The sequence below is a fragment of the Drosophila albomicans genome, chromosome 3 (assembly GCF_009650485.2).
Source record: "Drosophila albomicans strain 15112-1751.03 chromosome 3, ASM965048v2, whole genome shotgun sequence".
Classification (NCBI taxonomy): Eukaryota; Metazoa; Arthropoda; class Insecta; order Diptera; family Drosophilidae; genus Drosophila; species Drosophila albomicans.
In genome coordinates, this window is record NC_047629.2 from 52575593 (window position 1) to 52589999 (window position 14407).

The window sequence follows — 14407 nt, forward strand, 5'->3', positions numbered from 1 at the left end:
GAAGCGGCTGCTGCCTCGAACCTTTCTCTTTGTTGCCCGCCGCAAAGGTCGGCAACGGTTCGTGGCTTTAGCTCTCGGTCTCTAGTCTCGGTCTCTCGGCTCCGTCTCTGTGTGTGTGTCTCTGGGCCACAGCTTTTTATAAATACAAGTGTTGGCCGCACAATGGCAAAGATTCGTTTGTCGAACGTGCAACGCGCGCGATCAAAACTAACCAAGCTGCCTAGCTTGGAGATATACAAAACTTAAATCGGTATAACGTCGTCGCTAAACTCAACTCTTGATCATCATCTATTTTCGCAAATTTAAAGCGTTACAAATTTTCAACTGAAATTTGAGACGCGTGCGCAACGAAAAGGATTAAAAAATAATAATAAGAGATAATATAAGAAATGCAAATGCGTTGCACAAATCTTGTGTCGAATCTTGAACAATATTATATAACTAAGACGAGTTGATTTTGTGTGAGATCCTCAAAAATGTTTCTGTGTCTTCTTCCGCAGAAAGCAGCAATGCGCCATGCTGTTGTAATCCGATTTGCGAGCAGTTTTTGAAGCCAAGGCAGGCGAATTACAAAAGAGGAAACACATCCAAAGTGACTGTGAAAGTAATACAACAACAACAACACCAACAGCAACAACAACAACAACAATCGAACGAACGAGCAACGAACTGAAGAAAGATATTCAATTACTAGTCTCCGTTGTCTTTTGCATCCCATTCAACACATCACAATGAGAATTCAAATATTGGCCTTAACACTTTTGCTGGGTGAGTTCGAGAGACTTCAACAGAGACTTCGTGCATGCATATTTGTCTGCTGTTTATTTATTTTTATTTACCATACTCCTATGTACATATTTTCCACTTTAATTGCCTGATTGAGATCTGACTTAAACAATGAGCCATAGTAAACATCTTATTTTTGCCTGGCCAACAATAAGTTGACCCAAGTCAACTGCAGTCAATTCATAATATTTCGCTTCTTATTTAAAAGAAATATCTCTTCATTAACTGTTTTTCTCAGTGCAGCTGAATAAACATTGTTTTTATGGCAACACCAAGTCGTAAATTTGGTTTAAACGTATTTAAAGTCAGCTTTACTTTGATTGGTAATAACATAAAGTAATAAATGCAGATTGTAATTACTGCTTGTTTTTTGCTTTAATTGAGTTTCATTTACAATTTAATTAAAACCAAGCTAATATTTTGAGATTTATTTTCGCTGAATGTTGAATTGATTAAGCTTGTTACGATAAAGAAAATAATGATATTAATAATGAATAGATTTAACGAATTTTAATTGATTGATTTTAAATACCTAATATTTGTTATCGATGAATTTTGTATTGCAAATTGTTTGTGAAAACATAAACTAAAAAGATTTAACAAATTTGAATTGAAATTTATTTAATTTTAAAGGCTTAATCTCGTTGATTCTTTATTTGTATCTTACTTGATACCACAATATTACGAACTCTATTGTTTATTATTATATCAGCTAATGACTAATAGCAATAAAAGCAAAGCATAAAAACTTTATTGGGCCAAACAAAATATCCATTTAGAAATTGCTTCAACAATTTGGAATAAAAATGAACTAGTCCTTTAATTCATTTAATTATTACTTAAATATTTTATTAATGCATTCAATATATTTATATATTAATAAAATATAAAATACGAGATTTTAGAGTTATCAAACAGCCAAAAAGTGTTTCGACATAAATTTAGTTCTTTTAGAGCTATGAACAGATGAAGATATAATTATGTATCATGACAATTTACATTAATTGGAATATTTATTTAGATTCCAGACTTTATAATGTCCAGCAATAATATTATTATTACTATTTTATTGTAATAATCAATACAAGTCATTATGACAATGAAATGAGCCAGTTCGACTAAGGCCTTCTAATGGCTGCTATTTTTTTGTGCAACGCTATATATTATTTGAAAATATGAAAATATACCAATATCATAAAATGAATATTAAGATTTTATTATTAAAATTCATGAGTAAATATTATCAGCTTAATTAGTCTTCAGACTAAACTTTCTATACATGTTACTTGTTTGCTAATTTTTTAACAAACATTTCTTTAATAAAACAAAATTATAAATTTTATATATATAAGTTTCTAAATGTGTTTTCACATTTGTAATTGTATTTTTCATATAATATTTTATTACAAATCTCATGACAGTCAATTCAAATTAAATTTAAAGTGCTTAAGAAGGAAACTTTATTTTTACATTTTTGATAAAACTAATTTTTTGCAAATGTTAACAATTTTTGCTAAAAAGAAACGTTAATTATTTATTAAATCATTAATTTTTAACAAACTAATGATGCTTTAATGTAGATGAGTATTAAATTACATTTAAAACAAGTAAGAAAGTTACAGTCGAGTGTGCTCGACTGTGAGATACCCGCTACCCATTTTTAATAAAGGCAAAATATTGCGGTATCATTTTGAAAATATACCGAAAATACTTAAAAAATACTAAAATATGGTATGTTTGGTATATCAATATAGTACTGCATTCAAAATATACCATAGACGGCTCAATATACCAGATTGTCAGCCAAAGTAACTAAGACCCTTATAAGTAGGCGTTTTTGCCCATACAAAAGTATTTATTTTATAACTTCGACAATTTTCATCTGATCGCAACCAAATTTTCAGGAATCATAACTACTATAGTTATTATTATATATACCAAAATTTGCAACTCTAGCTTTAAAATTACGCTTGTTATTCGATTTTTTTGATTTGCGGGGGCGGAAGTGGGCGTGGCAAAAATTTGAAACAAACTTGATCTGCGTGCAAACATAACAAATGCTGTCGAAAAAAAGTTATAGCTCTATCTCTCGTAGTCTCTGAGATCTAGGTGTTCATACGGACAGACGGACGGACACACAGACACACAGACACACAGACGGACAGACGGACATGGCTAGGTCGTCTCGGCTGTTGACGCTGATCATGAATATATATACTTTATAGGGTCGGAGATGCCTCCTTTTACCTGTTACATACATTTCCTGTCGGCACAAAGTTATAATACCCTTCTACCCTATGGGTAGCGGGTATAAACAATCATTTTGGCAAGAAATATGAAAAAGTGTTTAATTTAAATTTAAAGTTATTTTTGCATCTCATTTAATATCTCATTTTTCATGCAGTCGTCACATCAATAAAAGTCTTTATTGATGGTTTATTGCAAGAGTTGGACCTGAAATTAGAATGAACTCTTGGATTATGCAATGTTTGCTTTCCTTTCCAATTTGCCAATGTTATGTGTTGTCGATTTTATTGTCATTGTCCCTGCTGTGTTGCTCCTTTCTATTTAACGCCAATCCTCTTAAGCTGCCTTAAACTGTCACTGCTACGTTTTGTTGTCATTTCTTTTACTTACTTTCGACACTCAGGCCACCTCGGTGTTCAAGCGCTGGAAGCCAAAGCCAAGAGCGAAAGCGAGAGCAGCGACAGCAGCGTTGCCGCCTCCGCTTCCGCCTCCGTCTCTGGATCGGAGGGAACGAAAGACAAGCGACAGGTGGGCAGCAAGGAGACATCGCTGTATCCCAATCATAGGAGCAGCGAGGCAGCAGCTCCATTGGAACGCTCTGATGATCCCGAGGATGGACAGGAGACGATCTATGGCACGAAACCGAATCAATTCATCATACGCCCCATTGCACCGCATCAGCATGCGCAGCATGAATCGCATCAGGAGCCGCAACTGCGCAACTTTGCCGCAGCCAATTCGCGTCCACATGCCGCACAATTGCTGGAGCAAAGTCAGGAGGTAAGTCAGAAGGGAGGAGAAGGAAGGAGAAGGGTCAATTTTTGTGGCCTGCGGTCACAGAAGCGTTGCATAAACGTGACTCAACTGAATTACACGACTATTTGCGAAAAAAATACAGTACAGGATGTCAAGCTATGACAGCAACATCAACAACAACAAAACAACAACTTGAACAACAACAACTGAACTCTAAATAATCCCAATCACAATTGAAATATTGTCAAATTGCGCCTTTCGCTGGCCCCCAGCGTAGAAACCTTGACCAATATTTTAGCTCGAAGTTGATTTCAGATTTGTGTGCACAATTTTGGGAACAAATTGCTACTAAAACAATTGCAATTACCCGCAATCAACAACACACACAATGTTTATAAATATTACAAAATATAAAATAATAGAAATAGGCAAAAGAAAAACAAAAAAAATTAAGATTGCTTTATAACAAAATTAAAAGCGACAAGCGAATAAAATAAATGCCATTTGCAAGCACTCGAAATGTAAGTCACGAGCACCCACAACAACAACAACAACTACTGCATAATTGCAAAATTATTGTTGTTGTTGACGCGTTAGACCACAGCAGCAACAATAACAACAACAACAACATGCTACATGCCACATCCAAGTCAATTTGCAGCAAGCGGCAACTTCTTCTTGCCTGCCTGCAACAATGGGCGTGTGTTGTTGTCGCTGCTGTTGTTGCTGTTGTCGCTGTTGTTGCTGTTATTGTCGTTGCTTGTCTCGTGGGAAGAAAGTTGACATAATCGTTATAATCACTAGACTTCTGTCTGCCTGTCCGTCTGTTTTGCCGCTGGGAGCCGCCACCGTTGCTGATGGCGCCTTGACTTGACAGCGTCTCATTTCTTATAATAATGTGAATATTGCGAAGGCAACACTGTGCAACAGGGTTAAGCTAATGTTTTGACTCGAACGCAACCATTCAAATTGCATGGGAAACAAAGAGCAAGCTTGCATAAATTGCTGACCAAACGGAATCTCTTTTAAATGGAGCAGATCGTAGATAGACAACTTCAAAGCTGTTTTTAATTCTACAATAATAGCACAAATATATTAACAATATATGCAATCTACTATTTTAAATACCACAAAGGCTTTCAGTAAAGGAAATGAAAAATTGTAAAGAATGAAAACAAAAAAATTAAAAATCAATTTAAATGAATAGTGTAAAAAGAAGGAATATATTACATATAATACAAAAGGGCTTTAGACTTCTTGACATTATTAGAATTTTTACAAAATTTAAAGAATATATAACTAATTATTTCAAATTACCTATAGTAATTTTGAAAGGTAATTTCGGCTTTCCAATTACAATTTTATGACAGTGAGCTGTAAACATTTTTTTAATTATTTAAAATTAAATGAAGAGTAGAAAGATATACAAAAGTGTTTTTTGAAAATATATGTATGTAAAATTAGAAAAGCCATAAACTATACCTGTAGATAATATAATCTTTAAAAGGTGCGTTCCATTTACACTTAACTTATTTGGTTTATAACTAATATTTGAATAATTGTTCTATTGAACTATGTTGTTTCTAATAATTAGAAAAAAGATTAGTTGAGGTTAGTAAAAAGAAGTTTTTTTTGATATTATACGAATTAAATAGTTCAATACAACACAGAAAGGAAAAACGAGCTAAAATCTAGAATATAATCTTGAATCAAGATTTTTGTGATGTCAAAATAAGAAGAACAAGGTTTATTATGCCCAATCTTGAAATACAAGATTATAATCTTGTTTCAAGAAGAAAATCTCAAAATTGAACCAAGGAGGCAAAATCTTAAATCACGATGTGCAATCTACTTTTTAATCTACAATAAGAGATTCTTAAAACAAGATTTTATTATTGATTTTAGCATATAGTATTGAATTTTATTGTAGATTATGTCAACGTTTTGGGAAGATCGCTTATATTTCTGTAATATGCAGATTTTGTTTTTGATATTCATAGTTTTTGTTCAAATTTTTGCATTCAAATATCAAACTTGAGATTGTCATTAAAAACAGCCTTTAAAAATAGTATTTAAAATGCATGGCAGCAAATAAAGTCCATGGAAGATTTTATCTACAGCTTGCGCCACATTTTGATGGACAGTGTAGCCGTAATATAAATAATTTTGTTTGCTGCCAACGCCGATGTTGTTGCTGTTGCTGTTGTTGTGGTTGTTGCCACCGACATGCGCATCGATTGCAACATTAGAGCAAGTGAAGTGAAGTGAAGTCAGGCCAGGCCTAGCTTAGGGCGAGGGAGGTGATCTGCGGTTGTTTGCCACAGCCACAGCCAAAAGACAACGTCAACGTCAGCTGTGTGGCTGCCACACACACACACACAGACACACACACGCAAGTGTTATATAAAGAGTGCTCGTAGATGCCACGCGATTCTCACAGCAGACACCTGACACGGTTTTTTTGGGTCTTCTTAGATGCTGGTTGCTGAGGTAGTTACGGTTGATGTTGTTGGTGTGATTAATGTTGTTGTTCAAATTGTTGCCGTTTGAGAAGTGGGCTCCACTTTTAACAGCTGCCATTTGTTGTGCTGGCATTGGCCGTTGATCTTTGCTGTGCTTTGCCACTTAGTAACCACGCCCCCACACTGAAACACTTGATCTCGCCCCCTTCTTTTTTTTTTCTTATGCGCAGTTGCAACACTATGTTTATCTGCAAGATATACAGCGGCATCAGCCCAAGGCTTTGACAGCAGCCAGCAGCAGCAGCCAAGGCAAAGCAGCAGCCGTCAATCGCGAAGCACAGACAAAGAAATCGACACCCGTGGCGGAGGAGGAGCAGGAACAGGAGGCCGAGCAACGCTACGCTGTGACCATTCAGCAACCACAGCCACAGCAGCTTGGACTACGCGGTGGTCCCTATGCGCCTTATCAGCTGCCACTGCCATTGTCTGCGCCACAGCATCAACATCAACATCAGCAACAGTCGCAACCACCTCCAAATGCACAGCAGCAACCACAAGCAGCGGCTCAGCAACCTTATCAAATCATACCCGAGGAACAGTTTCTGAAGCTGCTCGAAGAGGAGTTGCAAGTGCGCGCCTATCACGAGCAGCTGCGTCAACAGCAACAGCAGCAGCAACCACAGCAACAGCACCAACCATCGCCACGCGGACAACCTCAACCTTTGGCCAAACCTATTGCCATACACAGCACAGCAGCCACGCACAAAGTTCTGCAACAGGCGGATCCTTCCTTGGGTCTAGGTGGCTACAGGGAACGCGAACGTTATGTGGCCGAGCAGCAGCTGGTGCAGCCAACTTACTCCAGAGGTGGACCCAAGTATTTGCCACACACGCAGCAGCAACCACAGCAACAAGAAGAGGATGAAGCACCTGCTCTCGCTCCTCAACATCAGCGTCAACTCATCGCTGGCTTGCCACCGCAGATTGCTTATTATCAGCCGCAGATTAGCTACAAGACGTTGCCCAATCATCCGCTGGCCAAATCCTCGCTCGAGAGTGAAATCGAAAAGCTACTGGCTGCCAATAAACCTGGACCCGGACAAACCTTGAGCTACGTGGACAGCAGCAATGAACCGACGCTGGTCAATCATCAGCATCAGCATGTGACACGTCTGCCACCGTCACCGCCACAGCATCCAGCAGCACCCACGTCGCATCCAGCGCTGCGTCAACCCAAAGCCTATTTGGCCAGCACGCCCAACTCTCTCTTGGATGCCAACAATCAACCTTTTGTGCCGTCGCTCTTCAAGTTCAGCAACTTTCAGCAGCCGACGCCGATTTATCCCCAACAGCAACCGCAGCAGCAACAATTGGAGGGTGGCAAGCGACTAGGACCCGTTGTTTATCCAACGGCACCACCTGCTCAGCCGCAGCCCTCGCAGTACTACTACCAGGAGACGGCACCCACGGTGGCCACCAAGCCAGCCAAACACTATCGCACCAAGCACTACAAACTGCCCACGCCAAGTTCGACGAAATCCTACGAGAAGGCTTTGCTCTATGCTGACTATGCGGAACGTGCTCAACCACCAGCTCCAGCGCCCACTGCCGCTCACTTCTATCCCAGTCCACCGGATCCCATCAAGCATCGTCCCGTGGTTGCTCCCACTTCGCTGCCCATTGATTATCCTGCCCAGCCAGCTCCCTCGCAGTCCAGCATCTATATCTCGCAGGGCACAGGCATTGCCACGCCCTCTCGTGTTACGCCCACTGCGGCTGCAGGGCATCACAAGCTGCGCACCCTGGACGAGGTCAAGCAATTGAATCTCCCCCCACCCAATGGCAAACCCTTGACCCAAGCCGAGTTCCAAGCCCTCGTCGAAGCGGGTTATCCCGTCAAAGCGGTCCCTGTTCCCGTGCCCGTGCCCTATGAGCAGTACGTCAAGGAGCATCCCGAGTATCGCAATCATCCTCCAGTAGATTATGCTCACATCATGCGTCTGGCTTCGCGTCAACTGGCCGCCCATCAGCATCAACATCAGCACCAACATCAGCTGCCGCATCAACGTTCGCTCGCCTCGCCCTCGGAGCCATCGGTGAAGATCATCTCGTCGCCCACAGCTGCGGAGGCACAACAGACCGCTGTTGGCATTGGCGGCGGCAGCGTCACCTACTTGCAACGCCGCCCGAGGGACGAGCAAGACACGGCTGTCGCTGGCAGCGAGACGAAGGGAACGGAACCGAAGCCCACGAAAGCGCAATGAGTTGCATTCCTTTAGTTAATCTCACTCTTTGCCCTTTGCCTAGTTATTGTATAACATAAGTATTGTAAAAATGTTTCTGTATGTTCAGCACTTGTCTAACGTTAAATTATAAACTAAATAAAACTATTAAAAAACACACATACTCATAACTCATAAAACTATGCGACGGACAAGGTAAGTAGGAAGTATGTATAGAAAATAATTCGCTTACTCATAGGGAAATTTAAGAAGGCATCTCCGATCCCATTAAGCATATATATATTCTTGATCAGCTTAAACAACCGAGACGCTATGTCCGTCTGTCTGTCCGTCCATCTGTATAAACACCTACATCTCAGGGATCTCAGTAAGAGATAAAGACCATCACTTGTTGTGTGGACAAGCAAATTAAGATTTATGATTCCTGAAAAGTTCATTGCGATCTGATAACAATTCGATATCTTTTTTAAGAAATTGTTTTGTATGGACAAAAATGTCTTCTTCCTACGGATCTTGGTTGCTTTGGGTGACATTCTGGTAGATTTTGCACTCCTTGGTATATTAACCAATGTATACCAATATACTTAGTATAGCATTTGGTATACCGCACTGTTTAGCTTTCATTATAAATACATACGTAGCGCGTGTCTCACAGTAGAGCACACTCGAGAGTACTTTTCTTTTTTACAATGACAAATAATTGAAGTTGTGATCTTTGTATTCTAAAATTCATGACTGAATAAGAATTATCCAAGAATTATAAGCAAGTTGACTTTAAAACTATTTAACTTTAAAGGATATCCGGATTTTCTTAGAGAATAAAGCTATCTCAAAGTCTGCGAGAAAAAAAACTAACATATGAAGCATGCCGCAAGACAACCTAAATAAGAAATTACAAACTTAGGAATTAATTAGAAATTCGACTGCTTTGCTTTTTAGGCTTTAGCATACATAAAATTATGTTATTTGTTGTAAAATAAATTAATATGAATACTTAGAAAATCTCATTTTTCTGCCAACTTTTTTCGATACCAAGTTTCTTAAATCAATCTAAATATTGAAGAGACTTCTGCCATCATAAAACTCCTTTTAGTACAGATTTTATACGTGTGTATATATTTTAAGGTTTTCTTTGAAATCTTTTTCATTGACACGAGACACTTAAGGCTTCTATGTAGAACGAACTTTTCATGGAACTCATTTCCACTGCGACTTTCGTTCACTTTGCTTAAATCTAGTTTTGCAAGATTTTACAATTATTAACTGACATTCGCTTAGTTTAAGCCAAGTGGCGGATTGCTGTTGCTATTGCTGCTGTCAGCTGAACTGAGCGTTTCGGGCGTGGCCGCCTCTCTTGCCTGCAATCGCGATATCTGCGGATCCTTGCGGTCTTTATCCTTGCGCTCGCGATCCTTCTCCTTGTCTTTGTCCTTGTTGTGTTTATGCTTGTGCTTGTGTTTATGCTTCTTTTTGTCCTTCTTTTTCTTCTTCTTCACACTGCCATCCGCCTTAAACTTGGCCTCATCGTAGCTACTCTCATAGCGCGTCGATTCGCCCACATCCAACGCCATCGTTGTGTTATCATCTTCGGCATAAAGCTCGGTTTTCACACGCTTCGACATGTGTTGCGATTCGCCGGGAATGTCATCCATCGTGTTGATTCTCGTTTCACTGTCGTAGGACTGCACATTGATGGGTTCATCCATCACTTGGATCTCCTCGCTGCGCTCTAGCTGAATGATTTCATCGCCCACCTCAAAGGCTTCTGTGGCTGTGCGTTTAATGGTAACCATGGCAGGCTTATGCCGCTCCTTTGACTCGCTGCCCGCTCTGTCCAGCTTGTCGATCTTCTTGAAACTGTTGCTCGAATTGCTGTTCTCCTTCATGAGATCCTGGTAGAAGTGTTGATTCTCATGCGCCTGCATGCAACTTGGTCGCTTCTTGCCATACAATGCGTAGTACAAATCGACAATGTCGCAACGCAACTTTGTGTCGCCGGACAACGTGTTGATGGTCTTCCACAGGCGTTCCACCAGATTCGGTTTGTCCAACACAAAGCGTCGCGACTCACGCGTAAATGGCGGATTATCAATGAGCAGCTGAGCCAGTCCGTGTCTGGCCGCTGGATCCGGATCGGTTTCCAGCAATGTTATCAGATGTTCCAAGTCCTCGCTGCGGCCATCAACCTTGACGAAATCCACCAGACACTCCATGGCAGCTAAGCGCAAATCGAGAAATATGCCATACTCCGCATAGCTGCGATAAATGTGTGGCAACGAGGGCAGATGACCGAACTTCTGCAGTTTGCGTATAACTTTCAGGCAGGAGACAGAGACCATGCATCTGTAGGAGGGCAAATGCTTCTCCATGTTCAGCAGTCGCGTCACTTCATCCAGCACGAGTCTGTAAAGCAAGATTGATAGTTAGTTAAGCGCATAATGAAGTAAAGTACATTAGAGTGTCGACTATGTGCTAATTGCGTTGAATAGGAAAGCTTATAAGAAGTTACATACACACTGATTAATAAGATATTATAATGAATACAATAGAATTGCATTCGTAATTAAAAAATATATGCATATGTTATTGAACAATTGAAAGACATATAGCAAACTTAACAGCAGTATTAAGTAGCTTGATTAATTCAAAATTATTTAAAACAACGTCTTTTTGATTAATTGGTTGACTGCAATGATATGCAATAAATTGCACACAATTTGTTCATCATTCGTATTGCCTATTCGAAAATATTTGCTGTACATAAAAGTATTTAAGTTCTATCACTCATTGCATATTTTTCTATATTTTCTATACATAAAAGTATTTCAGTTCTGTCACTCTTTGCACATAATCACCACATTTGTTGGTCCCTAAACTCACTTGGCATCCGTGGAAAGGCTGTCCGTAGTGATCTGAGTACCGTGCATAGCTACCGAGACCACAGGCGTGAGTGTTTCTCCTAGCGCTTCCACCAATGCAGCTCTATAATAAGCATCCGTGTAATGATTGCGCGAGTTCTCGTTGTACTTGAAGAGATCGAAAAGGAAACGCATCACCTCCGGCGGACAAATGCCATGCGAAGTGCGCAAACCTAACAAACAAATTAATATTAAGTTTAACAACAAACAAAACTTTACACAATCATTAACAACTCACCGGCCATGGCCACTGGAATGGCTTTCTGCAGAAAGTACAATTGAAAGTTGGAAAAGTTGTTTAGCTTGATGATGTGCGGCGCACTGAACGAGCCAAAGAACTTGCGAAAGATGTTGAGCATGGCTGGCGGACCACTCCAAGAGGCGACCATTTGATTGGCCACCTTGGTGAGACTGTGCGCCGCCTGGCAGCGCACCTTGTAGAAGCACGATTCGCTTTCGATGGTGTCGGTTAGCGCCAAGCGTGTGGCGTTCGTTGGATACTTTTGTAGCGCTTGAATTGCCTGAAACTGGGCGGTGACATCGCGCTCATGGCGCAGCTGATATTGCCACTGAAAATCGGGTTGCTCAATGATCAGATCGCGCAGTAATATCATCTCGGGATCGAGACGAATCCACAACACAGGCGAGTCACTAGAAATAAGTAAGGCAAGCATGAGTAAAAGAAACTTTTAAAAATTCCAGAAAACTTACTCCATAGCAGACAAATCCATGTCGACTTCTTCGCCCGTGCAGAGTGGAATCTTTTTCTTCTTGTTGCGTCTGCTCTTCGAGTGGCAAGTGATGTCCGACTTGACCAACGTGTTCTCGATCTGCAGCGTATGCTTAAACGTGCCATCCAACTCCTGCAACTGCACCAACAACGGTCCATTATATTTGCGCACACCGAGCTGATTGACAAAGTCCTGGCGTATCTCCAACTCGATGGTGTTGCGCTTGCGATTGAACACCGAGGTAAGCGAGAACTTGGCATGGCCTCCGGTGCGCACCCATTGATCCATGAACACAGACATATTCTTGCCCGTCACCGTAAAGATGGCCTTGATAAATATATTCGTCGAGATGAGTAGCTGTGACCACAGGCCAGCGCCAATCTTAGTGCCCGCTGCATTCGTAGCCAGCGCCAGCTGCTTGTTAAACACTTGTATGAGCAGCTCCTGGCCAATTCGATGCTCCAGCATGCGTATCACCAGATGCGCCTTGCGACGCATCGCCTCCACATACTTGGGCGACAGTGTGTGCAAACTTTTGATGGGAAAATAGTGCACAATCTCCTCCTGCTTGCTGGCCGCAGCAGCTGGATTGGTGCTGGACACGGGCAGCGGAGCTGGCGGCTGACTGCAATCCAATATGATGCCACCATACTGCTCCTCGTATTTCACCACGCGCGCTAACTCGGATTGCACCCATTCGCGATACTCGTTGTTGCCAAAGCATTTGCGCGAATAAAGACCACACAGGTACTCAGCTATGCCCTTGGCCAGCCAGGTGTCCGACCAGTGATGCGATGTGATGAAGCAGCCAAAGAACTGTTCGGCTACAGCGCGTGACATAAAAGTGCGAGAGACATAAGTCTGATCGATGATCGCGATGGAGTGCAACAGGTTCACAGAGGCTATTGTCATTGTGGCATAGGCGCTGATGTCCGTGTCCAGTTCGTCTACAAACACCTGTTTGTAGCACGAGAACGGATAGCGTGTGGACAGCGTCTCCTCGAAGAACTCGAAAGCCTCGTGCAAATATCGCACTGTATTCTTCAAGAGCGGCAGCATTCCGGGCAGACAGAAGTGCGTCACCTCGTGCATATGCGGATCCACGTAGATCTCAAAGGGTCCCACGGCGAGCGCAATGTTGGGTGCACAAACCGGCGTCGAGACCGTGTAATGAAAAGTTTTCCTTCGCAGATCGGGTGTCATTATAACTTCAACCAACTCTCCGCACGAAACTGCGGTGAGATTTTTGTCCACGGTGAATTCCAGACGCCAGGTGCAAGGATCCGCAAAGCTGTCGACACAGGGAAACCACAATCGCGACGAATTCTCATAGCAATTGGTGTACATATGAGCAGAACTAACTTGACCATTCTCATCATCCGGTGACGTGGCCGGGATGACAAAGTGCATGCCACTCTTCGGGTTTTCTGCAGAGAATTCAATGCGTATGCGTAGGCCGCGTCCCTCTTGTATCAAGGAGTAACCATCGGGCGGCACCTCGATGACCAATTCACCGTTGTTCTCATCCGGATCGGTAATAGTTGCCGCATTCAAATGACATTTTGAAAAAACATCCATGGATCGACTATAAAGAGTTTGCTTTAAATGTGATGAAAAGGAGACAGCTCATATGGCACTCACCTGTGTGGCTCACTGTTGCAAATGTTCTGGAAGGGATCGAAGTAATGAAATTCCGCCTGGCAAACATCGTTGAGTACGACGCTGTAAATGCGAAGTTGTTTCGCATTGAGGCGAATCAAACGTAAATTCTCATTGTTTGGCACTATCGTCAGCTCCACCATGCCCTGTCAAACATTAAATACAGATTAAATATCGCACTGCTCAACATAAATAAAGCGATTTGCTTACAATTACGGTACGACGATCAAAACTTATGCCGGTCAAACTCACAACCTGATGCGCCGTGCTGTCAAATAAATAGAGAACATTAACTTAAGACCTTAGCACACACATTGTTAAATACTTATAATTTAAATGGACGCAACGGTGCCTCGGGCACCTCGGGTAGTGTTTCCATCGTTTTATTTGCACAGTTTTCAATTAATTTCAATGCTGTTATCAAAAATTTCACCGCATTGTTTATTTTTTCTCATCTACTCTGCTTCTTCTTTTTAGATGTGACACTATCGATGCAAAATTATCTTAAAAATGCCAGCAACACAAAATACTTAAACATTGACGATGTGGCAACGCTTTCACTAGCAGCCCATCCCTGAAAACGACATTTAACCTTAAGCATGCCA

General features: G+C 41.3%; 3 protein-coding genes across 3 annotated transcripts in view; 1 reads left to right on the forward strand and 2 right to left on the reverse strand.

Moving 5' to 3' along the window:
* LOC117569322 (uncharacterized) overlaps positions 1-14407 on the reverse strand; it is a 191158-nt gene that overhangs the window by 171224 nt on the left and 5527 nt on the right. The window lies entirely within an intron of this gene.
* Positions 160-8644, forward strand: LOC117571864 (mediator of RNA polymerase II transcription subunit 15). The gene is made up of 4 exons (XM_034254259.2): positions 160-250; positions 501-768; positions 3437-3813; positions 6482-8644. The coding sequence occupies exons 2-4, from the start codon at positions 732-734 to the stop codon at positions 8513-8515; spliced, it is 2448 nt and encodes an 815-aa protein (XP_034110150.1). The 5' UTR covers positions 160-250; positions 501-731; the 3' UTR covers positions 8516-8644.
* LOC117569422 (transcription initiation factor TFIID subunit 2) lies at positions 9582-14284 on the reverse strand. The gene is made up of 7 exons (XM_034250581.2): positions 14132-14284; positions 14013-14067; positions 13785-13948; positions 12124-13728; positions 11651-12063; positions 11375-11585; positions 9582-10897 (listed from the first exon to the last, which is right to left on the reverse strand). Exons 1-7 carry the CDS (start codon positions 14179-14181, stop codon positions 9769-9771), a joined length of 3627 nt encoding a protein of 1208 aa, XP_034106472.1. The 5' UTR covers positions 14182-14284; the 3' UTR covers positions 9582-9768.